The sequence below is a fragment of the Diplotaxodon limnothrissa genome, linkage group LG15 (assembly GCF_057381915.1).
Source record: "Diplotaxodon limnothrissa isolate DT_005_m linkage group LG15, D_limnothrissa_male_GT1.1, whole genome shotgun sequence".
NCBI classification, from domain to species: domain Eukaryota; kingdom Metazoa; phylum Chordata; class Actinopteri; order Cichliformes; family Cichlidae; genus Diplotaxodon; species Diplotaxodon limnothrissa.
In genome coordinates, this window is record NC_140610.1 from 4183051 (window position 1) to 4207498 (window position 24448).

The following is a 24448-nucleotide window of genomic DNA, read 5'->3' on the forward strand; positions in this document are numbered from 1 at the left end:
TAGGTATTAAAAATACGGGACTAGTAATGAGCAGGATAGGTCCACTTTAATGATTCAGGTTCAGTATACACGTGTATTTGAATAGGTTTGTGATTATTTTGAGATACTTGATCTGGTTTTCCTGAAAAAAAAACCCACAATCATATTTTTGACTGACATTTTATTTCTGGAACAGCACAGGCAGTTACCGTATGTGTTAAATAGGTATTGTGTTGTACTGTTATTTCAGCAACCTGACATATGCATGGTTTAATCAGTGATTCTGACAACACCCATGTTGTGAGCATGTACTGTATTGGTATCTCTTTCTATCTCGGTCCAGTGCGTCTCGCCCAGCGTCATCTGGGACAGGATCCCTCTCTTTGGAGTTTATCTTGTTTTGATGAAATTAAAATGACAGACAGAATTTTCTTTGCTTTGTTTATTTTTGGAGCTTTAATGCCAACAGTGTGTGGCCGTGTGTGCTGGTAAATATCTGTATTGGGATGTCCTTTTGTTTGATAGCATCTGAAAGAGTTCGTTCTTGATTAACAGAACACACGTGGCTTTGCTTTCATTCGTCTTCAGTCAAAGTCATGAACACTGGCTGCTTTTAGTCATAGTCTACATCCTTGTTTCTAAATGTGGAGCCAGAATGTGAAGTGCGTTACATTTTCAAAACACTTCTCTAATACAAGTGTGTTGTGACAGAGCCTCATTTGCAGCTCATTCGGCTTTGAAAGGTTGGTTTAGTGTTGAGACATCGACTTAAATGGTGGCACGAACTGAATCTTCAGCTGATGTTAACTCCCTTTGCCTTTGATATTGGAGTTGGTGTTTTAATTTTGTTGTGTGTGGCAAGCAGACTTTTTTTATTTCTTGCAACTTGTAACTACTGTTGACGATCGCGATTTGTGAATGTAGCGTTCTGAACACTGAACATATTTATGTATATAAGGGATTGTGCATATTTGAAAATAAACACTTAATGAATGCATTAAAGTCTTGGAAAATGACAATCACACATTCGATCTCCAACAAGAATAATGAAAGAAGACTGACATTTAAGTCTATGTTTTCTTAATCTCGTTTTAACCCTCTCAAGGCAGGCGTTGCCGATTTGCAACAGTTAAAAACTACCAACCTGATTACCCCACATACATATTTTATGAGGTTTTTTTACTCCGAAGTACCACTGCAGGACTTGGTTGTGCATTAGCAACAAAAAGTTTAATTTGAGCCTGAGAGGGTTAAAATCGGGGCATAAAGGTCGCCAACGCCAGCTGACGTATAAATCCTTTTTTTTTTTACCTTATTTTTGTTTTAAAGAAAATGAGAGCCACAAATGAGGATATTCATTTAAAATTTTGACAGAACAGTAGCAGTATAAAGTCCTCGTAAGTGGATATCAGGCCCATGTAGAGCAAAAGTGAGTATTTTGGTCTAAATAACCCAAAATGTGATGTCCGCATATGTGGACGGCAGGTCCTAGGAGGTTAAGCCAGATTCTGACCCTCCCAGTCAAATGTCAGGGCTGAAATTGAGACTCATCAGTTATGGAAGCATTTTTATGATCTTCATCAATTTTGGTGAGCCCATGCAAACTCTACTCTGCACTGTGCATTTAGAGATGCTCTTCTGCCTTCCTTGGTTGTAACAAGAGTTCATATGAGTTACTTGTTTTTTGTTACCTTCTTATCAGCTAAAGCAGGCCACTTTCCTCTGAGCTCTGACATCATCAAGGCCTTTTCACTCAGCTGCTGCTCACTGGATATTTTTCTCTTTTTCACACCATTTTCTATAAAGTCTACAGATGGTTGTGTGTGGAAATCCCAGTAAATCAGTAGTTCCTAAGATACTCAGACCAGACCATTATGCACCTGCAACTAAATTGTCATCTTTTGTCCTTTCACAACAAGAACATGCTTCAGCTTATACATTTCCAAAGTTCACAGTATTTATTTTGAGTAAAGACCAGTAAACCGAATTCAGAGTCACAATCAGAAAAATACTTTTCTCTAACGGCTTCATAAACTCCGACCACTGTGACGGGGTTTTATCCTCGGAACAAATTTATGATTGATGCAAAGAGTCGAGATCAGAGCGACAGAAGGCCACTTACAGGACTATCATATCCATGAAAATAAGAGGCAGGGATAAAGTTATATAAGAGGATTGATCCATCTCCACCACACTGGCACTAATCACACTCTGCTACGTTATTAAATTACACAGAGACATTTCAAAAAATACATTCAAAGCAGGTTTGTGGTTTTCCCCGTGTTTTATCTTGGATTGTAAAGAAAAAAGGGCAAATTTCTGTCACATCATAATCCTAATTGGAATAACAGTGTATAATAAGTGCTTTCTTTTACACTTTGGAATTTTCTGGAATTTCAGATGTAATATAATCTGGCTGATTAAGAAATCAATACAGATCACACAGGTATGATGCAAAGGGTGAAATCATTAACAAACGTCATTCAAATCCTACTGAGGTTTGTCTGACGTTGCATTGTTCATTTTGAGTGTTGTTAATGAACACACAAAAAACTAAATGTAACAATTAGTCTTGCTTTTTCTTTTACATCCTCGTGCTACCAGTCAGACTGATCCTGTACAGATGCTTGAACAAGCAGTTCGCTTTTTGCAGTTAGCTTTCACATTGCTTGTCGATTCTTGTCCAGGCTCTTCTCAATGTTGTCAATAACCTCCACTGCAGCCTGTGGGATCCTGGTTCCTGGGCCAAAGATGGCGCATACGCCACTGTGGTACAAGAACTCGTAGTCCTGCATTCAAACAGAGGCGTCACACGGTTTAGATTCACGGTGTTCAGGCAATGTTGGTAAATGTTTTAATCTTTAAAAAGGCGATGCACTCTTAAAAAACGAAATAGTAATTCAACTTTTATTATCTGGAGTGGGATGGATATTGTCAATTAATTACCACAACTTCAATAATCCTTGAAAGGTAAAAGGATTTAAGTGTTCAGCAAATATTAAGCTAATAGGAAAGGGATGGAAAGAAAGACACTTGAGCATTTATAGCTTGTGTTTTTCGTCTATCTGTTTAATTTCAAACCTACAATCTTAGACTTACATTTCAGGCTCTAAAAAAAAGGCGCATTAGGAGATAAAATCCTCTGGAATGCTTTAATTATCCAAAGGAAACCATGCATGGACTGCTTACCTGGGGTGGGATGACACCTCCACAGATGACAAGTATATCTGGCCTGTTGAGTTTTTGGAGTTCCTTGATGAGCTCTGGCACCAGGGTCTTGTGTCCTGCGGCCAGCGTGCTGACCCCGACGCAGTGAACGTCTGCATCAACCGCCTGCTGGGCCACCTCCCGGGGGGTCTGTTTAGGAGAAAGAAAGAAGAGGAAAACACACAAACAACTCAGAGTGAGGTGGGCAGGATTTGAGGAAAATAAACATGAATGCAACAGTAATGCTGCTACTGTATTGTTCTCAAAATGTCATTTTTTTTATGTAGAACTGCCAAAATGCCCAAAGATCACTTAATGTGTCTTTTTGTTTTCATGTGTCACATTTTAATAACAATGAAAGGCTTTTCCATAGAAATGTTATTTTTTAATTTGTTGACTGTGCCTACACAGTCTTTCACAGAGCCCATCATTACTTCTAAAAGACTCACACTCACATTACTAGATTTATTTTTCCATTATACATTTCTCTTAATTTTTTTCCTGACAAAACCCCAGAGAGATTTTTGTCTCCTCCCACCATCTAAGCGGGGATGTCTTGGTTGTTAGGCAACTGTGTAAAGCATTACAACGTGAAGTCACTCCCAGCAGTTTTTAATGAGTGTTTTCTAAATCCTATTTCACAGTCACATCTCTTAGTTTCAATGTTTGATATCGTCTTGATTAATTTTTCCAGTTTTTTCAGAAACAGCGTAACACTTGAATATTAATACTTGAGTTCCCTCTGTCTTTTTTTATGAGCTGGGATAAAAATAACAGCAGTTTAACGCCACGCTTTACTTACCACCACCAGCTGAGCTTAACACCAAGCCCTGTGATCAGTAGTGCGAACTCATGCCAACAAAGTGTGACATAATTAGCTGTAGGGCTCAATTCAAAATGCACACAGACCATGAGATCATCTGGCGAAGCTTAAATAAGCACCTTTAGGTTGTCTGAACTTTTGAACTGTCCAACAAAGATGTGGCGATTGCGTCTGTATGACTTCAGCGGCATATCATTCATTTTTTAAAAGTTATGACAATCGCCAACAGCATGTCTTCAGCTTATATATGCATCTGAAATTCACTTAAAGCTAATGCGGTATGGAGTCGGGGTTCGTCGCCATTTCTTGATGTAGCTTGTCAGTACTACACATTACAGAGCATTATGTAGAGAGCAAAACCTTTCCGATTACATAGAAATCTGAGGTGTGAGCATCAGTTATTTTTTAACTACTCTTTAACACAAAAGAAGACCTTAAATGCCTCGGACACTTCAAATAACAGAAAAACCGCATGTGGCGGGGTGTGGCCTGGGCGCAGTTGCACCTCTCCTTAGACAACCTGGTGGTCTCGGGCTCCCCACGGAGCCCCATATCGATGCTGAACTTAGTGCAGACACCCAATCGACATAGCCTGCTGCAGCTCAGAGCCCTGAGCCTACAGTTTTTGTATTGTATGTATATTAATAACACTTCTCTTCCACTCGAGTGTGACAGCTGCAGTAAGCACCGACAATAACACGGTACCGGTACCGAAACTCAGGAACTTTTACTCGTGCACCATAGAGAGCATCCTGACGGGAAACATCTCAACCTGGTTCGGGAACAGCACCATGCAGGACAGACGAGCTCTACAGAGGGTTGTGCGGTCAGCTGAGCGCACCATCCGCTCCAAGCTCCCTGACCTGCACTCAATCTACAGCAGGCGGTGCTGGACCAAGGCCAGGAAGATCGTGAAGGACCTCAGCCATCCCAACAACAGACTGTTCTCTCTGTTGAGGTCAGGAAAGCGATTCCGCTCCCTGAAGACCAACACAGAGAGACTGAGGAGCTTCTTCCCGCAGGCGATACGGTCTCTCAATCACACCACCACACAGTACTGACCCACACATATGGTTCTTACACACACACTGGACATTCTGGACTTTGTTTACACTAATTCGATTAGATGCGTGGTCATCTAATCGAATCACTTCAAGCATATTTGCACTGCACAAGACACAAATGTGGATTGCACAACACTGGACATTATATTCTTCATTTCCATTTAATACTTGGACAGCTGCTGTTATTGTGTGTGTGTGTGTGTATGTATGTATGTATGTATGTATGTATGTATGTATGTATATATATATATATATATATATATATTTCTTCATACATTCTTATATAGTTCTATACTGTGTATTGTGTATTTTGTTGTACAGTTATTTTATTTTCAACTTTAATTTATATCTTTTATCTTATTCTTTCCCAGTTAAATTTACCCTTCATTCTAATTTGTTGCTGTGCAGTTATTTCATTTTCAACTTTAATTTTTATATTTTATTTTATTCCTTCCTAGTTAAATTTACCCTTTTTAATTTTCATATTTATTTCCTATCTTATTCATAGCCATTTTTTTTCTTTAGGTCACGAGCAGTTGTGTAAGCATTTCACTGCATATCGTACTGTGTATGACTGTGTATGTGACAAATAAAATTTGAATTTGAATTTTGAAACAAATGAACAAAACGAAACAATTCTGATACATATATTATCAGATTGAGGTCATTACAGGCAGTAAAACATCCTATTTCCTTGGTACAACATTCACCTGAAACAGTGGTCCGATGTCTACATCGAAGCCCAGGTCTGCAAACCCCGTGGCGATAACTTTGGCACCTCTGTCGTGACCATCCTGCCCCATCTTTGCCACCAGCAATCGAGGATTCCTCCCCTCATGGCTCTTGAACTCTGCAACTCTTTGTTTGTTTTTTTTAATGGGGGGGAAGAAGAATTTTACTTGAATCAGCAAATCGAGAGTCTAGCATGTAAATTATAAAGGTCATGAAATAAATTGTTATTATTTTCTACCTGTTGTTGGCCAGAGTGATCTCTTCATGCTCTCCGAACTCAGTGCGGTAAGCCCCGCTCACCATCCTGGTGCTGGCCTTGTGTTCCCCAAACACCTTCTTCATGGCTTCAGTTATCTCACCAACAGAGCATCTGCAGAAAGGAGCAGATTCGAGTGATAAATAATCATTAAGCACTATTTTAAGATACCCACACTCAATACACTAATAGCCTGTTTTTTAATAATAGCATTACAAATTTTATCATTGTATGCTCATTGTGAATTATGGGAGCTCTCGTGTCGTCACTGATCCGCAGAGGGTAATAAAAAAGCAACAGATACGTAATTTTACTGCTAATTTTAAATCAGCTGTTGAAATGTAAATTAGCGAGGCACTTGTGTTTATATGAAAAAACATATTGGAAGGAATTTAAATGTTTTTTTTTTTAGAGATAACCGGATATGAAGCCGTTATAAGCGTTCCCAGTCAGGCTATCCCCCTGCATCCAAGGAAATAAACTCTTCACATAATATTGCACCCAAGCGTTACACAGTTCATTATTACATTCTCAAGACCAGAGAGTAAGGCTGATAATGTAACAATAACGTTTAATTTCACATGTGACCAGCTTCTTAACCTAATATCAGAGTAACTAATGACTATTAAATAACCTGCTGCAGATTATCAGAACACACCAGTCAGACTCTGGTATTGTAGAAGCTGTAGCACATGAACAGGCTGCAGGTGTGCTGGTGTGTAGAGATGACATTATATATATATCGATTATATTCTGTGTTTTACGCCTTTTAACCTTCTATTCCTCGTGATTTGGTTTGTCACATAACAGTTTTGGGTATGAAAGGAAATTGAAAACCGGTGCTAAAAGTTACCCAGAAACAAAAACCCCTTGAAGAAAAAGCACAGAGTGGATTACAGTGTAGTGGTAAATACATTCACACAGGATGGGTGCATTTAATAGCAGTTATCTAATAATAATAATGGATTGCATTTTCGGGACCCCTCAAAGCGCTTTCCACTATTCATGCACACACTGGTGGAGGCAGCTACAGTTGTAGCCACAGCTGCCCTGGGGCAGACTGACAGAGGCGAGGCTGCCATATTGCGCCATCGGCCCCTCTGGCCATCACCAGTAGGCGGCAGGTGAAGTGTCTTGCCCAAGGACACAACGACCGAGACTGTCCGAGCTGGGGCTCGAACCGGCAACCTTCCGATTACAAGACGAACACCCAACTCTTGAGCCACGATCGCCCTTCTAGTGCTGGAAAAGGTCACTCTGCTCATTTGAAGGCACTGATTAGGAAACGATTTACACTGATTAACAAAGGAACAACAGACCAGAATAAAACTGCAGCCTGACTGAGGTTTTGAAGCAGCGTTCACGCAGACATAAGACTGATCAAAGGAGTTTTTCTGAGTCAGTTCTGACCTGGCTCTTGATGCCTCCACAGCCAGAGCTAAAAGGTTGCCCTCCCTGGTTCGGGCACACTCCTCAATGGCAGCCAGACACTTCTTGGCTTTCTCAGGGTCACGGCTCTCCCTCACCTAAAGAAAAGGAGGCAATGTGATATAAACATGGCACTTAAATGTTTTAATCCATCATGCTGTTGTATATACTACTTATACAGGTTTGGGTACTTTTGTTTTTATCATTTAAGGAATATTTCAAAACTCAGACTAATGGTGTCAAAGCCTGAACTTGAGATTATTATTCATGCTTTTATTCCTTCCCATTTAGACTACTGTAACGGCCTTTTTACTTGTTTTAACAAATCAGCCTTCTATCGTCTTCAGACTGTGCACAACGCTGCAGAACGTCTCTTAACAGGCACCAAGAGAAGATCTCATATTACTCCAGTTTTAGCCCCCCTTCACTGGTTGCCTGTAAGTTTTAGGTTTCATCTTAAAATTGTAGTTCTAACCTTTAGGGCCCTACATGGTCAAGCTCCCCAATATTTATCTGACCTGCTGAAACCGCATTCATCTTCTCGAGCTTTAAGTTCATTAGACCAGAGACTGCTGGTGGTACTGCGCACTTGTTTTAAAACTCGTGGTGATCGGGCCGATCAGGCAGCGGCATCACGGTTGTGTCTTCCAATGTCTCTGCGCTGCACGTTGATTCTTATAAAAAACAGCTGAAGACATTTTTATTTAGAAAAGCATTTGATTAATTTCTTCTTAGGTTGTTTTTATTGTTTTGTTGTTTTACATTGCTGTTTTATTTACTGTTACATTGTTTTATATTTCCATTTCTTGTGTTGTAAAGCACTTTGTGATTTTTATCTGTGAAAAGCGCTATATAAATAAATGTTACTTACTTTTTACTTACTTATTTTTGTGTGCGGAAAATCGTGATGAATTTTTATATTCATCACTTGGTTATGTCAGCAAACTGGGACCATATGTAGAAAAGTACATTTTGCAGACAGCTCAGTGTCTCACAATGTGTAACTATCCTAAATAAAGCTGTAGGGTCTGAACCCAACAAAGTAGTTTATTGTATTCAGTACAAAAGTTTTTGAGACTTCTCCCAAATACCTAAATAAAGTGCAAAATAAGTTTTTAAGCAGTAACTGCAAAGAAAAAAAAATCTATTTTCCTTTGAACATTGAGTGTTTATTGAACTTTCTCTCACATAAAAAAAAAAAATATATATATATATATATATATATATATATATAAAAAAAACACCCAGCACGCCCCTGCGGGCGGTTTATCCTTCAAGCTCGGGTCCTCTACCAGAGGCCTGGGAGCTTGAGGGTCCTGCGCAGTATCTTAGCTGTTCCCAGGACTGCGCTCTTCTGGACAGAGATCTCCGATGTTATTCCCGGGATCTGCTGGAGCCACTCGCCTAGCTTGGGAGTCACCGCACCTAGTGCTCCGATTACCACGGGGACCACCGTTACCTTCACCCTCCACATCCTCTCGAGCTCTTCTCTGAGCCCTTGGTATTTCTCCAGCTTCTCGTGTTCCTTCTTCCTGATATTGCTGTCATTCGGAACCGCTACATCGATCACTACGGCCGTCTTCTTCTGTTTGTCTACCACCACTATGTCCGGTTGGTTAGCCACCACCATTTTGTCCGTCTGTATCTGGAAGTCCCACAGGATCTTAGCTCGGTCATTCTCCACCACCCTTGGGGGCATCTCCCATTTTGACCTCGGGACTTCTAGGTTATACTCGGCACAGATGTTCCTGTACACTATGCCGGCCACTTGGTTATGGCGTTCCATGTATGCCTTGCCTGCTAGCATCTTGCACCCTGCTGTTATGTGCTGGATTGTCTCTGGGGCATCTTTACACAGCCTGCACCTGGGGTCTTGCCTGGTGTGATAGACCCCAGCCTCTATGGATCTTGTACTCAGAGCTTGTTCTTGTGCTGCCATGATTAGTGCCTCTGTGCTGTCTTTCAGTCCAGCTTTGTCCAGCCACTGGTAGGATTTCTGGATATCAGCCACCTCCTCTATCTGCCGGTGGTACATACCGTGCAGGGGCCTGTCCTTCCATGATGGTTCCTCGTCTCCCTCCTCTTTCTTGGGTTTCTGCTGCCTGAGGTATTCACTGAGCACTCGGTCAGTTGGGGCCATCTTCCCAATGTATTCTTGGATGTTCGTTGTCTCATCCTGGACTGTGGTGCTGACACTCACCAGTCCCCGGCCCCCTTCCTTCCGCTTAGCGTACAGCCTCAGGGTGCTGGACTTGGGGTGAAACCCTCCATGCATGGTCAGGAGCTTTCTTGTCTTTATGTCAGTGGCTTCTATCTCCTCCTTTGGCCAGCCTATTACCCCAGCAGGGTACCTGATCACGGGCAGGGCGTATGTGTTGATGGCCCGGATCTTGTTCTTACCATTCAGCTGACTCCTCAGGACTTGCCTGACCCTCTGCAGGTACTTGGTGGTTGCAGCCTTTCTAGCGGCCTCTTCATGGTTCCCATTTGCCTGCGGGATCCCCAGGTACTTGTAACTGTCCTCTATGTCTGCAATGTTGCCTTCTGGTAGTTCAATCCCCTCAGTTCTGACTACCTTCCCTCTCTTTGTTACCATCCGACTACACTTCTCCAGTCCGAACGACATTCCAATGTCATTGCTGTATAGCCTGGTAGTGTGGATCAGTGAATCGATGTCTCGTTCACTCTTGGCATACAGCTTGATGTCATCCATGTACAGGAGGTGGCTGACAACTGCTCCGTTCCGTAGTCGGTATCCGTAGCCAGTCTTGTTAATGATCTCACTGAGGGGGTTCAGGCCTATGCAGAACAGCAGTGGGGACAGAGCATCTCCTTGGTAGATCCCGCACTTGATGGTAACTTGTGCTATGGGCTTGGAGTTGGCCTCTAGTGTTGTACGCCACATCCCCATTGAGTTCCTGATGAAGGCTCTTAGGGTCCCATTGATCTTGTACAATTCTAGGCATTCCAGTATCCAGCTGTGGGGCATTGAGTCATAGGCCTTCTTGTAATCAATCCAGGCAGTGCACAGGTTGGTCAGTCTGGTCTTGCAGTCTCGGCTGATTGTTCTGTCTACCAGTAGCTGGTGTTTTGCACCTCTGGTATTCTTGCCAATTCCTTTCTGTGTCCCGCTCATGTATTGACCCATGTGCCTGTTCATCTTAGCCGATATGATGCCTGACAGGAGCTTCCATGTAGTACTGAGGCAGGTTATTGGTCGGTAGTTGGAGGGGACCGGTCCCTTCTTGGGGTCCTTGGGGATCAGGACCGTCCGGCCTTCAGTTAGCCATTCCGGGTGTCTCTCGTTAACTAGCAGCTGGTTCATTTGTGCTGCCAGACGCTCGTGGAGTGCAGTCAGCTTCTTCAGCCAGTAGGCGTGAACCATGTCGGGCCCTGGTGCTGTCCAACTCTTCATACTGGAGACCCTTTCTTGGATATCTGCCACTGTGATGGTTACTGGACCCTGTTCAGGGAGGTCGCTGTGGTCTGCCCTCAGATCCACTAGCCACTGAGCATTGCCGTTATGGGTTGCATCCTTCTCCCATATGCTCTTCCAGTATTGCTCCGTCTCCAGCCTTGGTGGTGCTGTTCTCTTATTGTTCCCTTGCCACTGAGAGTACACCTTTGCTGGTTCTGTGGAGAACAGCTGGTTTATTCTCCTGCCTTCTATCTCTCTGGTGTACCTCCTCAAGCGGCTGGCCAAGGCTGTGAGTCTTTGCTTGGCAGTTTCCACGGCCTCAGGTATGGACAGCTTGCTGTATTTCTTAGGCACCTTATTTGTCGCACCTTTCTGCAACTCTGTTAGTTGGCTAACCTCCCTCCGTGCTACTTTGATCTTGCCCTCTAGCCTCCTTCTCCATGGAGGGTACTGCCCCTTGTGGCTGTTCAACTTGTAGCCAAGCATCTCACTGATCACTGCTGCCGTATTGTAGATCAGCTTGTTAGTGTCGGTAATCGTGGTTGTAGGTATTGCCCGTAGTGCTGCATTAACATCATCTAGCAGACCTTCTGAGGGTACTTCACGTAATCTTGGTAACCGGCTACGGGGGATCCAGGTTTCAAGCTTGGCCATGATCCTATTTTTCAGGTCAGTTCCTCTCGCACTCAACGATCCTTCTCCTATCGCACTTGGGGCTATGTACCCAATCTCGGGTGGGGGTGATGATATCTCCCCCCTGACCTGGCGTCCTGACTCCTCCTTGCCGTAGCATTTGTGTTGTACCTCGTCAATCTCTAGCTGTGAGAGCAGTCCCTTCTTTCGAATGTTGGAACACTGAGCTACTAGTTGTTTCGCCGTCATTGTGGATGTTGGGTATCGAAGAATCCATAGGTCCCTCATCCTATTCATGTAGCCCCTTCCGCCGGGGTTACTTGCGTAGTAGCATTCCAACAACGCCCTGTTTTCGTCCCTTGCCCACCGATGCCTTCTTGTTCCAGTAGCCCACTTTTCGTCAGGGTGCCCTGGTTCCTCAACACCTGACGCGGACCTTGTTGATCCGGGCGACGTCCGAGCCGGCATGCCTTCATATTTATCTGTCTCGCTCATGTCTGCGGTAGGCTTGCTTAGCATAGGGGGTCTAGCCTTAGGACCCTTACTGGATACAGACGCCCCAGGCAGGAATCGAACTTGCGATCCTCTGTTTCCAAAGGCGTGTAGTTTAACCACACATATATATATATATATATATATATATATATATATATATGTGTGTGTGTGTGTGTTTTTGTTTTTTTTTGTTTTTTTTATGTTATGTGAGAGAAAGTTCAATAAACCCTCAATGTTCAAAGGAAAATAGATTTTTATTTCTAACATTTCATGTTTCAGGCTTTAAAGGGCAAACCTTATAATATAAAGTGTTTTGAATGACCATTGCTGTTTTGGAACTGTGAAATTAAAAAACCATTAGAAGATTAGAAAGCCTTGATGTTTCCCAAACTCTGCAAACCGTTTTTTCCAGTTTAAAGAAAAAAAAAAACCCTCCTGTGCCGATTAAAAGGCGCATGTGTCTTTGAAAGGCGTATATTATACCTGTCATACTGCCAATTCATCAAGCTGTTCACTGTACCACTGACCTTTTTCAGTTTTTCAATCTGCTTCTGGCGCACCACAGTGTTATCTATGGCCAGGACCTCCACCGTCTCCTCTTTCTCCAGACGGTACTTGTTCACACCAACAATAACTTCTGAGCCTGAAACATTCAGGAGAATGACAGAGGATAAATGACAGACACAAAGGAAGTAAATGGTAAGTTATTAGGGCGATGATGAGAAGAAATGAAGATCATTATGATCTGGTGAGAAAGGTTATCCTTTTAAATATACAACTTCAAGTACATGTAAACTGCGACACTGCAGCGTTTAATGAAAATATTAGCTCATTTCGAATGTCATGGCAGCAACACATCTCTAAAAAGTTGGGACACGGCCATGTTTACTGCTGCGCAGCATCAGCTCTTCTTTTAACGACAGTCTGTAAACGGAGGAGACGAGCAGCTGGAGAGAACCGTTGTCCTGTTTATGTCTGATGGAGGATTCTAGCTGCTCAACAGTCCTGGGTCTGCTTTCTTGTATTTTTTTAGTTTCATGATATTTCAAATGTTTTCAACTGATGAATTTAGCACGAAGTCACACATTTGTGAAAGACAGTGTATGCCGTTTGGCATCATCTTGCTGAAATATGAAAGGCCTTCCCTGAAAAAGAAATACATCTGGATGCAGCTCTAAAACCTGTTTTATACCTTTCAGCACTCACAGCGTCTTTTCAGATCTTCAAGTTGCCAATAAATAGTCCCTCTCCTTTTTATTACAGAGGACACAGCCTCAGTGTTTTCCAAAAAGAAGTTCAAACGTCAGTTCATTCAATCACACACCAGTTTTCCACTTTCCCTCACTGTGGCTCAGAATATTCAGAGACAGTGTATCTGTGAAGGTTCTCAGTCATCCAGGTCATCGTAGTCAAAGGAGCTTGCAAAGAAAAGCGTCTGGACTTCTTTAAGTTGCTTGAAGACGTTTCACCTCTCATCCGAGAAGCTTCTTCAGTTCTAAGGTCAGATGGTGGCTAGGTTTAAATCTGGGACTCCCCACCATTTGACCTTAGAACTGAAGAAGCTTCTCGGATGAGAGGTGAAACGTCTTCAAGCAACTTAACCCTGGAGAAACCATGGGGTCAGATCCGACCCCATGGTTTCTCCAGGGTTAAAGAAGTCCAGACGCTTTTCTTTGCAAGCTCCTTTGACTTCAGAGACAGTGATTTCTGCAAGTGCTGCACTGATTTCCGAGTGACTGAATCGTGTCTGTTTTGTGTCACAGGCACACAGACTTGATTTTCATCCTGTCCCTATCGCACAGATATTTCTCCAGATTCTCAGAATCATTTGATGATATTACGTTCTGCAGATCATGTAATTATTCTAAAAATATCTAATCAGTTTTGGGAGATTGATGAACATCTGCCTGTCTAAGATGCTCTTTTTATACCCGATCATGTTAGTGGCATGTTGCCAGTTAACCTAGATAGTTACAAAATGACACTTTTCCAGCCTTTCGTTGCCACCGTCCCAACTTTTTTTCACACATGTTTTAAAATGAGCTAATACTCTTTATAAAACATAAACTCAGTTGAAACATTTGATGTTTTCTATGTTCTATTGTGAATAAAATATGGGTTTTAGAGATTTGCTAACCACTTCTTTCTGTATTCACATTGAAACAACATCCCTTTTTTTCTCTTTGAATTGAGATGTAAATTCTCCGTTTCACTGCAGCACAGGCAGAGGGCAGGTTAAATGTTAGGACTGCTTTAAGTAATTAAAGTCAGGAGGGAGGTTAAAGAAAGAGAGGCTTTAAGGCCTTATAAAGAAGTCACCTTTATGCAGTACCTGAGTCAATGCGGGCCTGTCTACGAGCAGCACATTCCTCAATACGGAGCTTTGGAATTCCCTCGGCTACCGCTTTGGCCATGCCTCCCATCTCTTCGATGTCTTTAATAAACTATAAAAAGCAAAAGACCGGCTATAAAAGAATCTCTTTATGATTATGGGTTGCTGTTCTAAAGCTACAGCAAGAGCACTTGGAGCAAAGGAGAAATAAAGCCTGCACAATACAAGATTCAGGTCAAAAATGGTTAATGGTTAACAATAATTAATTCACCGCTCTGGTTACTGCCTTTGGCCCTGCGACCAACCTTCAAAGCAGTGTTATAGACATCATCTGTGAGAGCCTCCATCATGTGCGAGCCTCCCCAAGGATCTGCAACTTTGGGGATGCCCGACTCCTCCTGGATGATGATCTGAGTGTTCCTGGCGATGCGAGCGCTTTTCACGGTGGGCAAGCCCAGAGCTTCATCGAAAGAGTTGGTGTGCAGCGACTGGGTCCCCCCAAACACAGCGGCCATGGCTTCAATCACCGTGCGGATCACATTGTTGTATGGATCCTGAGAGCGGTCACATGGCACATTAATACTGATTAATTCATTTACAATTTTCATTTTTACATTTCTGTCTTTATTTGCAGATTTCGAAATCTAACAATTCGGGATCTCAAAGTTGGCCAATTATCTCCTCGTACTGTGAGAGCATTCAATAAAACAATTCATACTTACTTGTTCAGTGAGAGACCAGCCTGAGGTCTGGCAGTGTGTGCGCAGGAGGAGAGACTTGGCATTCTTGGGCTGGAAATTGTCTTTAATGAGCGTAGCCCATAACCTCCTGGCTGCCCTCAGCTTGGCAATTTCCATGTAGAAATTCATCCCGATGCCCCAGAAGAACGACAGCCTGAAAAGAAAAACACAAAAATGTCAAAAGAGAGGTTTGTTAAAAATTACAAGTGACACACCAGCGTAGAATTTAGTGTTTTCTATACAGAAAAAGAGCTTGGCCTTGGTGCTTTATTATGGATTATATAAATGTCACTAAGCAGCCAGATAATAACTGTCACATACACCACTGGTATGTGGTACAAGTTAGCTAAAAATCAGATCAATCAGATCGTTGTTTGGGATATAACCTTTCTTCCCTTCCTGTTATTTGCTATCCTTAACCAGCACTTTCCAAATCAAGAGGGTACATCATCCAAAATCAACTGCAGACCGCGCCAAATAATAACGATCTGAATAATTACAATTTTATATCCAACCTAATTCAACTGCCTGATCTGTCTCAGTCTGACATTTATGAAAAGCACAGCCCCGGCAATAAATTGGCGAAGCTACTATTTCAATTGATTTTGGCACACTGCAAATATCCTGGCATCAGTGTGCATGTCAGCTGCTAAGCAGCAATTACAGGAAAGACATGGAAAGGTTTTTCATCACATATTTGGGTCATTCATTGCAAGTTCATCAAATGCCTCCAACCCCAGATTTGTGTCAAAAAATGGGAAAGATAGGCTTCTTAATAGGAATTAGGTTCCCTACAGTGATTAGTCTTCTCAAGAAATAAAATACAGTTCAGAGCAAAACTCTTTTTATATATATAAACTTTTCCGTTTTGTGGTGAGCTTTTCTTTGGCTGTCACTTCTTCACCCTGACCTGTCTTATTTGCCTCAGCAGAACTAAAATATATATCCTGCTGCTTTTACACACGCACACACACACACATATAACGGTCAGCGATTCTCTGCGCGATCAACCTCTCATATGATGACGATGTCAGAGGAATTGGTGCACAAATTATCATCACTCACCAATCAGTACTGTCGCTCTCTATACACAGTTCGCTCGATTGCAAAGTGAAAGCAAAAAACAAGCGCAAATTCAAACGCGATTTCAATATGTCACATATTGACAGTGGCTCACCGATGCCAATGACATAATTACCCAGCTAAATTTCTGAAAGAATGCAAAAGCATTGACATATTTTTTCCTTCCTACAATAGCCCAACGGGCAGGGCAGAGATAGATTTTGGTAGCCCGACTGGAAAAATCGCTAGCCTCGGGACGTCGGGCTAGCGATTTTGCAAACCCTGTATCTGATTGAGGAATCACTCATCTTTGGAAAAGAGAGTTTATTACAGAGAAATGGCTCTTTCCAAAATAAAAGCTATACTATACGCTTCTTCTGGGCTATATTCTCAGCAGCATATTGTAGCGGGTCAGGGCTGTTCGGGGTTCTGTTTGTACAGTTATGTTTTGTTTATGTTGCCATAGTGACTAGTGACGCCCTCTCGCTGCGACGGTGTGTCCTTCCGGGGTCAGAGGGCGCCCTGTGTGGAGGGCGCTAGCCCCGGGACGTCGGGCTAGCGATTTTGCGAGCCCTGTGTTACAGGCATGCCCCTTTAAGGATGAAGCCTGATGGGAAATGTATTCGGGATGTGTGTAGCGGGACTGCCTGGTGTGTGTGAAGAGAGAGAGCGGAGAAGGGGAAAAAGTAACGGTTAGCTACAGAAGAGACGAAAAGAAAATAAATAAAAGGAATATAATAACTCCCTCGACAGCCAGAGTTGTGTCGGCGATGCTCGGTGTGAGTAAACTGTTTCAGCCCACTGTACGCGGTGTTCGTGCCTTAGAGAAGAAATAAAGTTCGGTGAAGCAGTTTCCTACGCCTCCTTCGATCTTTTTGCTAGCGGAGTTGACCTGTATAGTAAGCTGTTTCCGGCTACGAGTCAGTTACGGAACCTTCAAGTAACTGCCAGAGGTTTCCTTACTACGGTTCGGGGCCGCGGATCTGGCGCGGTAACACCTGTATCTGATTGAGGAATCACTCATCTTACGAAAAGAGAGTTTATTACAGAGAAATGGCTCTTTCCAAAATAAAAGCTATACTATACGCTTCTTCTGGGCTATATTCTCGGCAGCATATTGTAGCGGGTCAGGGCTGTTCGGGGTTCTGTTTGTACAGTTATGTTTTGTTTATGTTGCCATAGTGACGGGTGACGCCTTCTCGCTGCGACGGTGTGTCCTTCCGGGGTCAGAGGGCGCTCTGTGTGTTGTTGTTGCTGTGCGGTTGCCGCGCTGAGCAGTTAGCTAGCGGCAGTGTTCTTCTGCAGATGTCAATAAACGGCTGTGCTCCCTGGCTAGCTCACGGGAAGCAAGACCAAACGATACCTCCGTCTCCTCCGTGTCTGAGCTCGCCACATTGGTGTCAGAAGTGGGATGATGGTGGCACCCCATGTTCTGACCCAAGTGACCGTGACCGGCCGGTGCGCCAAAAGAAGGCACCTGGACATTTGCATGACTTTGTGTGGGGTAATGGGGTCGTCGGGGACGACTGACCCCTTAGGTGGGGGCTATGTAGCGGGTCAGGGCTGTTCGGGGTTCTGTTTGTACAGTTATGTTTTGTTTATATTGCCATAGTGACGGGTGACGCCCTCTCGCTGCGACGGTGTGTCCTTCCGGGGTCAGAGGGCGCCCTGTGTGGTGTTGTTGTTGTTGTTGTTGCTGTGCTGTTGCCGCGCTGAGCAGTTAGCTAGCGGCAGTGTTCTTCTGCAGATGTCAATAAACGGCTGTGCTCCCTGGCTAGCTCACGGGAAGCAAGACCAAACGACACCTCCGTCTCCTCCTTGTCTGAGCTCGCCACATTGGTGTCAGAAGTGGGATGATGGTGGCACCCCATGTTCTGACCCGAGTGACTTTTCCCCCGCCGGTCGTGACCGGCCGGTGCGCCAAAAGAAGGCACCTGGACATTTGCAGGACTTTGTGTGGGGCAATGGGGTCGTCGGGGACGACTGACCCCTTAGGTGGGGGCTATGTAGCGGGTCAGGGCTGTTCGGGGTTCTGTTTGTACAGTTATGTTTTGTTTATGTTGCCATAGTGACGGGTGACGCCTTCTCGCTGCGACGGTGTGTCCTTCCGGGGTCAGAGGGCGCTCTGTGTGTTGTTGTTGCTGTGCGGTTGCCGCGCTGAGCAGTTAGCTAGCGGCAGTGTTCTTCTGCAGATGTCAATAAACGGCTGTGCTCCCTGGCTAGCTCACGGGAAGCAAGACCAAACGACACCTCCGTCTCCTCCTTGTCTGAGCTCGCCACAATATTAAACATATCAGGTCCCCATAAGGAGAATCATGTGCTAACGGCTGTCTAAATGACTCGGGTAAAGTTTGTAGCATGCATGCTTGTTGTTTTTGTCTGCTTCCACTTGTCTTTGCACTAGGATGATGTCGGCATAAATGTGCAGTCATATTCGTTGTGTTCCCACTAGTGCTGTCAGCGTTAATCTCGTTGAAATGACGTTAACGCCACAACACGGCAAATCTCCCTTAACGAGCTACCCCTGCATGGGGCTAGACGGCCAACACGTTAATGAGCTAACTGCGCTAACACACTAGTTCCCACCCATGTAATTGAGCATTGCATGGCACATCCAACATACTGTTTTACTTTAGTCCATGACGCGCTTACCTTCAGGGTCATACGTCACATGAAAACCAAAATAATTCCAAACGCCAGATCTGAATGAGGGTGGGGGAGGTTCAGTTTGCCATGTTGCAAGGAGAGCTTAACTTCAGTCTCGCTAGCTTGCCCTGCGCTCTTCCTTCTGATGATGCTGTCTGTGTTGAGCGCTCAGTGGATCTGCGCTCGACAGTGCAGCCTAGGCAGAGTAGTCGAACGCAGATTCACTGAGCGCTCAACACAGACAGCATCGTCAGAAGGAAAGTTGATAAAATAAATTACAAATGTTGTATTGTTCATACATATGCGTACCGAACCGAAAGCACTGTATCGAACGGTTCAATATCGATACGAGTATCGTTGCACCCCTATTGAGAACAGAAAAAAACACCTCTGCACACGTGTGAACATATGTGGGTTAAGTAAGAAAGTAGCCGCTTCTGTCTAATTTAACTATTTTTTTAAAATAAATTATTATTATTAACAAACAGGAAAATTGTAAGTAAACACATTTTCTTTTGGCAATTTACCAATCGAGTAAAAAAAAATTTAAGTTGCGTGGACAACAACGTGCCCAATAACAGCTTATGTCTTAACTTAATGTGATTAACTTGAGCACAGCCTTTTTGCTAAAATAAATGTACAAGTTTCATTTAACTTACCTCTACATGCTTCCGCAGGTTTGATGTGGAATTTCTAAAAGCTGCTAACTCTGTCTCTCTGGGCAAACACAGCTTACACTGCATAATAAAGCTGTTGCCTTTCTTGCACTTGAAGCCGAAATGGTCCCTTAAATATAGCCAGGGGTTCAGATCAGTTTCTTCGAGTTCAGAGTCAGCAGAATTCGACGGGGTTTCTTTTTTCGCTGGATCCGTACCACCAATGTCAGACTCCATCTTTATCGTGACCCAATGCCAATTTGTTCTACTACCCATCATTCCCTGCAGTATTTCCGAAGCACAATGTTGGAGGTTTTTTTTGTTTGTTCTTTTAATTTACTCAGTAACAGGTGTGATTGAAAATGTAGCGAAGTACAATACTTTTTAAAAAATATACTTACCGTAATTCTCGGACTATAAGCCGCTACTTTTTGCACAAGCTTTGAACCCTGCGGCTTTTAGTCAGGTGCGGCTTTTCTATGGATTGTCCATGAGCGGATTTGTTTTGTTTGTTCCGCTGTTGTACGGCACTACGTTGCCTGGCGGAAGGATCGGGGTTCAAGAGTGGTATGTTGGTCACATGTCCATCCGCCAGGCAACGTAATGCCGTACGAAGTAGCGCGAAAAACAAACTTCAAAGTAGCGCTACGCGTTCAGCTGGATGATGAGCGGCGATAAACTTGCGAAAAGCAAGTTATGCCCAACTCCACTGGTGGATTCTGACAGCGTGGAAAAGTGTGAAAACATCCACGATCACCAATGGATTTCGAAGGGCTGGACTGCTGCATGATGGAGAGGAGGACACCGCCACGGCCCTTCTGAGGGTGTTCGACTCTGACACTGACAACGAGGATTTGTTTGGTTTTGAAAGTGACAACGAAGGAGAGAAGCGGAGAGTGGATGACGAAGCCATCCTGAGCCTGTTCGTTTCCGACACTGGAGAAGAGGACTTTGGTGGTTTTAGTGCGCAGGAAGAAGAGAAAGATGATGGTGAGTGACTGACTTTTCTTCTTGTTAAAGCCGTGTCACTGCACCTGAGCCTAAAAGGTAGTCCGAATCTATTTTTCTGGTGTGCTGTAGGTTACTGTTATGTACTACATTTGTTACTCATTTATGAAGCACAGTACATGTGCAAATATGTACCCATAACTTGTTTTTCAAAATATTAATAAAAGTGATGTCTCCAAACAGCCATCTCTTTCCTGACAATTCGCTTTGTTCTTTTTTTGACAATTCTCTTACATATGATAAGTCAACATTGAAACACCTGCGGCTTTTAGTCAGGTGCGGCTAATGTATGTACAAAACAGGATTTTCCCCTGATTTTAGCTTGTGCGGCTAATATTCAGGTGCGCTTTGTAGTCCGGGAAATACGGTAAGTAAAAGTAAAATTACCGACTTGAAAAATGACTTTAAAAAGTACAAATACACAAAAAACTACTCAATTACAGTAACGCAAGTAAATGTAATTCGTTACTTTCCACCTTTGCTAAATGGACACATTTAGACAAGCTAATATATTGGTTCGATCCTGGGTTTAATTTGCTGGAGCAGCAATTGACTGGTAACCTGCACCAGTAGTAGATGGATTCCTCTCAGTGGAATTATTTAGTTTAAATATTTTAAGCCTTTTCTAAACATGTCTTGTAACCTAACAAACTTATCTGGAGGCTCACTGGAGCTGTTTCAATACTGGCATAATGACACCACAACCTTAAATATAAAGACCACCAGACTCCAGATGTGAAATGTTTAAACAGCTTTTACAAAAAATAAGGTTCCAATAATTGGCACCCCTGTGACTGAATCTATATATTTGAAAATGTATTAAATATAGAGGAATACCTACCTTTTATTTACTTTTTATCTCATTTAATTTACAAAAATAACTTTGTAGCACCTCTGTTAATATTGTCAAATGAATGTGATGTAGTTATTTTTTAGCATGACTGAACTCATATTAGCAAAAAAAACGTGTAATTTGTGCAATTCCAAGAAAAACTTGATTTGTTTTTTTCCCTTCTTTTTGTGGTAAATTGCGGCGGAAATGATGAGCATGCAATACCTGCATGTTTGTTTTCGATAATAGTTAAAGATTTATGGTTAATTGGCTTTACTTTTATGATGATTCACAGTAATTTAATGGTTTGATATAAAAACATTTGTTTACTGGTTAAATCTGCATCATCACTGTCATTGTGCATTAATATTAATGTAAGTTTTGACATTTACTGAGCGTCTTATTCATTCACCAACATCACAACTGTCATTTGTTGATATTGTGACCATCACTGGCAGCAATCCTGAAGGTATTTGTGACGTGTTATATCATAGATTTCTCAGAAATATAAACTATTATTAAATAACATTATTATTAAAACACTTTGTCAACTTTTACCTTGGAGCAAATTCATCTATGGTTAACCCTGCTTTCAGTCCAGTGCGGCAGTACTCCAGGCCATTAGCAATGGTGTAGGCTACTTCCAAGATGGCATCGGCACCGGCCTCCTGAAGATGGTAGCCACTGATGGATATGGAGTTGAACTTAGGCATGTGCTGTGAACATGACCGTGGTAGTAAATCAGTTACACTGTGTTCAACAGCACCGGAAAAAAGGTTTCATTAAACCTGTGCTATTACATACCTTAGAGGTATATGCAAAGATGTCTGCAATGGCGTGCATGGAAGGTTCCGGGGGGAAAATATAGGTGTTGCGCACCATAAATTCCTTCAAAATATCATTTTGAATCGTGCCAGTTAGTTTGTCTTTTGGAACGCCCTGCTCCTCTCCGGTGACAATAAACATTGCCAACACAGGGATAACTGCTCCATTCATAGTCATTGAAACAGACATCTTCTCCAATGGGATTCCATCAAAGAGCAACTTCATGTCCTCAACTGTATCTATAGCCACTCCAGCCATGCCCACATCTCCGTGGACCCTGGGGTTGTCCGAGTCATAACCACGGTGTGTTGGGAGGTCAAAGGCCACAGAAAGACCCTGCTGACCAGCTGAAACGAGAGGGTCAAAGAGTAGCGTAATAATTATTTCAATGCAAGCTTGGCAGAAATGTGAAAAACGTAGACCACAACAAAACCTACCCTTTATGTTGTCTTTATAGAACTTATTGCTCTCCTCAACAGTGCTGAATCCAGCATACTGCCTGATAGTCCAAGGTCTGTATGTGTACATGGTGGGATAGGGCCCTCTAGTGTAAGGAAACACTCCTGGCAGTTCATCAGCAACATCTTTTGAGTCTGTTTTGGTGTACACGGGCTTGATGTTAATCCCCTCAGGAGTGTGCCAGATCAGATCTTCTGGATTCTTCCCCTTCAGCTGTTTCTTAGCCAGACTGGCCCATTCAGAATGCAGCTCAGCACGGTCCTGACAGGGTACTGAAGTATGGATCAGAGAGCAGTGTGTGAGGGATGAGGAGACTGAAGTTCTAACCAGGTGCCGGGCAGCCATCGCTGCACATGCCCTCTGTGCGGTCAGCATGCTTACTGTTGGCTTAATCACTCACACATGGAAAAACCTGGAGGCAGAAGAGAAAAAGCTGCTCAAATCAGCAGTTGTAGTAAGTTGGAACAATCTGGCAATTTCCAGTTAATGACTAATTAAATCTGTTTGACAGTTTAATACAAAACACAGCAGCAAGTGTCACTTGATAAACTAGAAATGTAAAGCTTACATGCAATGTTCTCATTTACTTTGGAAGATATTTTGCATGCATTGCTAGAGTTGCCTGTTTCATATCCTAAAGTGTTTTTGAAAGTAAATTAAATGATAATAAATCCATGTACTCAAACTTTATAGCAGATTGTAAGTGCAGGTTAGGTAGTCTGCAGTGATGTGGTTAAGTTTACAGAGATGGGCCGTGTTGGACGGTTGCAGGGCAGACCGAGGTATTGTGGTCACGGCTAGGTTTGGTCCTGGGTACCAGCAGAGACATTTACAAGACAGAGATATGGCACTCAGTTCTAAAATGTAATTTATAAGATCATTTATATTTTAGATTGAAAGTTATTGGTAGAAGCATACCTACCAGAGGAGAAGCTTTTAAAATCTTATGTGTGCAAAGTTTGCAAACTTTTATGCAGATTGAATCCGATTTGACTGAATATTCTGCACATCAAATTTTTATGGTTTGTTGACCTTTAAAATGCATTTCAATGTGACTAAATCAAGTTAAGTAACAGGCGGTGGACACCTGCTCTTTCGTGGCGTATTTTAACTTGCAGATGATAAATTAAAAGAGAAGATGCTAACTAGTTATTAGCATAGTGGTAAAGAAACAAACTGAATAAATACATGACTACATCACACTTTATCAAATTACAAAACCACGCGCTGTTTATGTCGCTGTGGTGGAATAAAACTACAGACTTATATGAGAGCAATATGCAAAAAAAACAAAAGACTAGACACGTTGCTAAGCTAAGTCAGCTAGCCGTAAAACGCTACCGAGCTGCACTCGTTTGCAATGGCGTAAACGTAAAAGCAAAACAGTGGTATACAACATGAGGCATATTGGTGCCTCGCGTGTTTAACAGTGAGTATTTTCAGAGATATTACAACAGAATTCTGACCTTGTCGTTTGTTTTCTTGTTCAAACTGATGACAGGCGTGTGTGCCTGTAGCCAATGGAGTTTGACAACAGAGACAGTCAGCCAATCGGTTGCGAGAATCAACTACAGTACCCTTTGACCTATTACACCGGAAACACATGTTACAGCAAAGATATTTGACTGTCGTAGAGATGAGCGACACAAACAGTTGTTAGTGTATGTGTATATTTAATTTGCTTTATTGGGTTATTCAGCTATTGATGTCGTTTCAGTTGTAGTAAACAATTAGTACAGTTGAAACATATTTTTTTATAATGACCACCCTTATTCCCTGTTTTGTCGACGCGAAGACTGAGAATTCATGTTTATTATTATTATTATTAGAGATTTCAGGAAAATTCAAGGTGA

At 42.7% G+C, this 24448-nt stretch overlaps 1 protein-coding gene across 1 annotated transcript; it reads right to left on the bottom strand.

Annotated features, from left to right (window-relative positions):
- Positions 1-1937: 1937 nt before the first annotated feature.
- mmut (methylmalonyl CoA mutase) lies at positions 1938-24124 on the bottom strand. Its single transcript, XM_085372380.1, has 13 exons — positions 24062-24124; positions 22574-23007; positions 22116-22483; positions 21870-22027; positions 15090-15261; positions 14673-14921; positions 14368-14479; positions 12563-12678; positions 7472-7587; positions 6044-6175; positions 5784-5931; positions 3169-3336; positions 1938-2768 (listed from the first exon to the last, which is right to left on the bottom strand). The coding sequence occupies exons 2-13, from the start codon at positions 22968-22970 to the stop codon at positions 2640-2642; spliced, it is 2265 nt and encodes a 754-aa protein (XP_085228506.1). The 5' UTR covers positions 22971-23007; positions 24062-24124; the 3' UTR covers positions 1938-2639.
- Between the last annotated feature and the right edge of the window lie 324 nt (positions 24125-24448).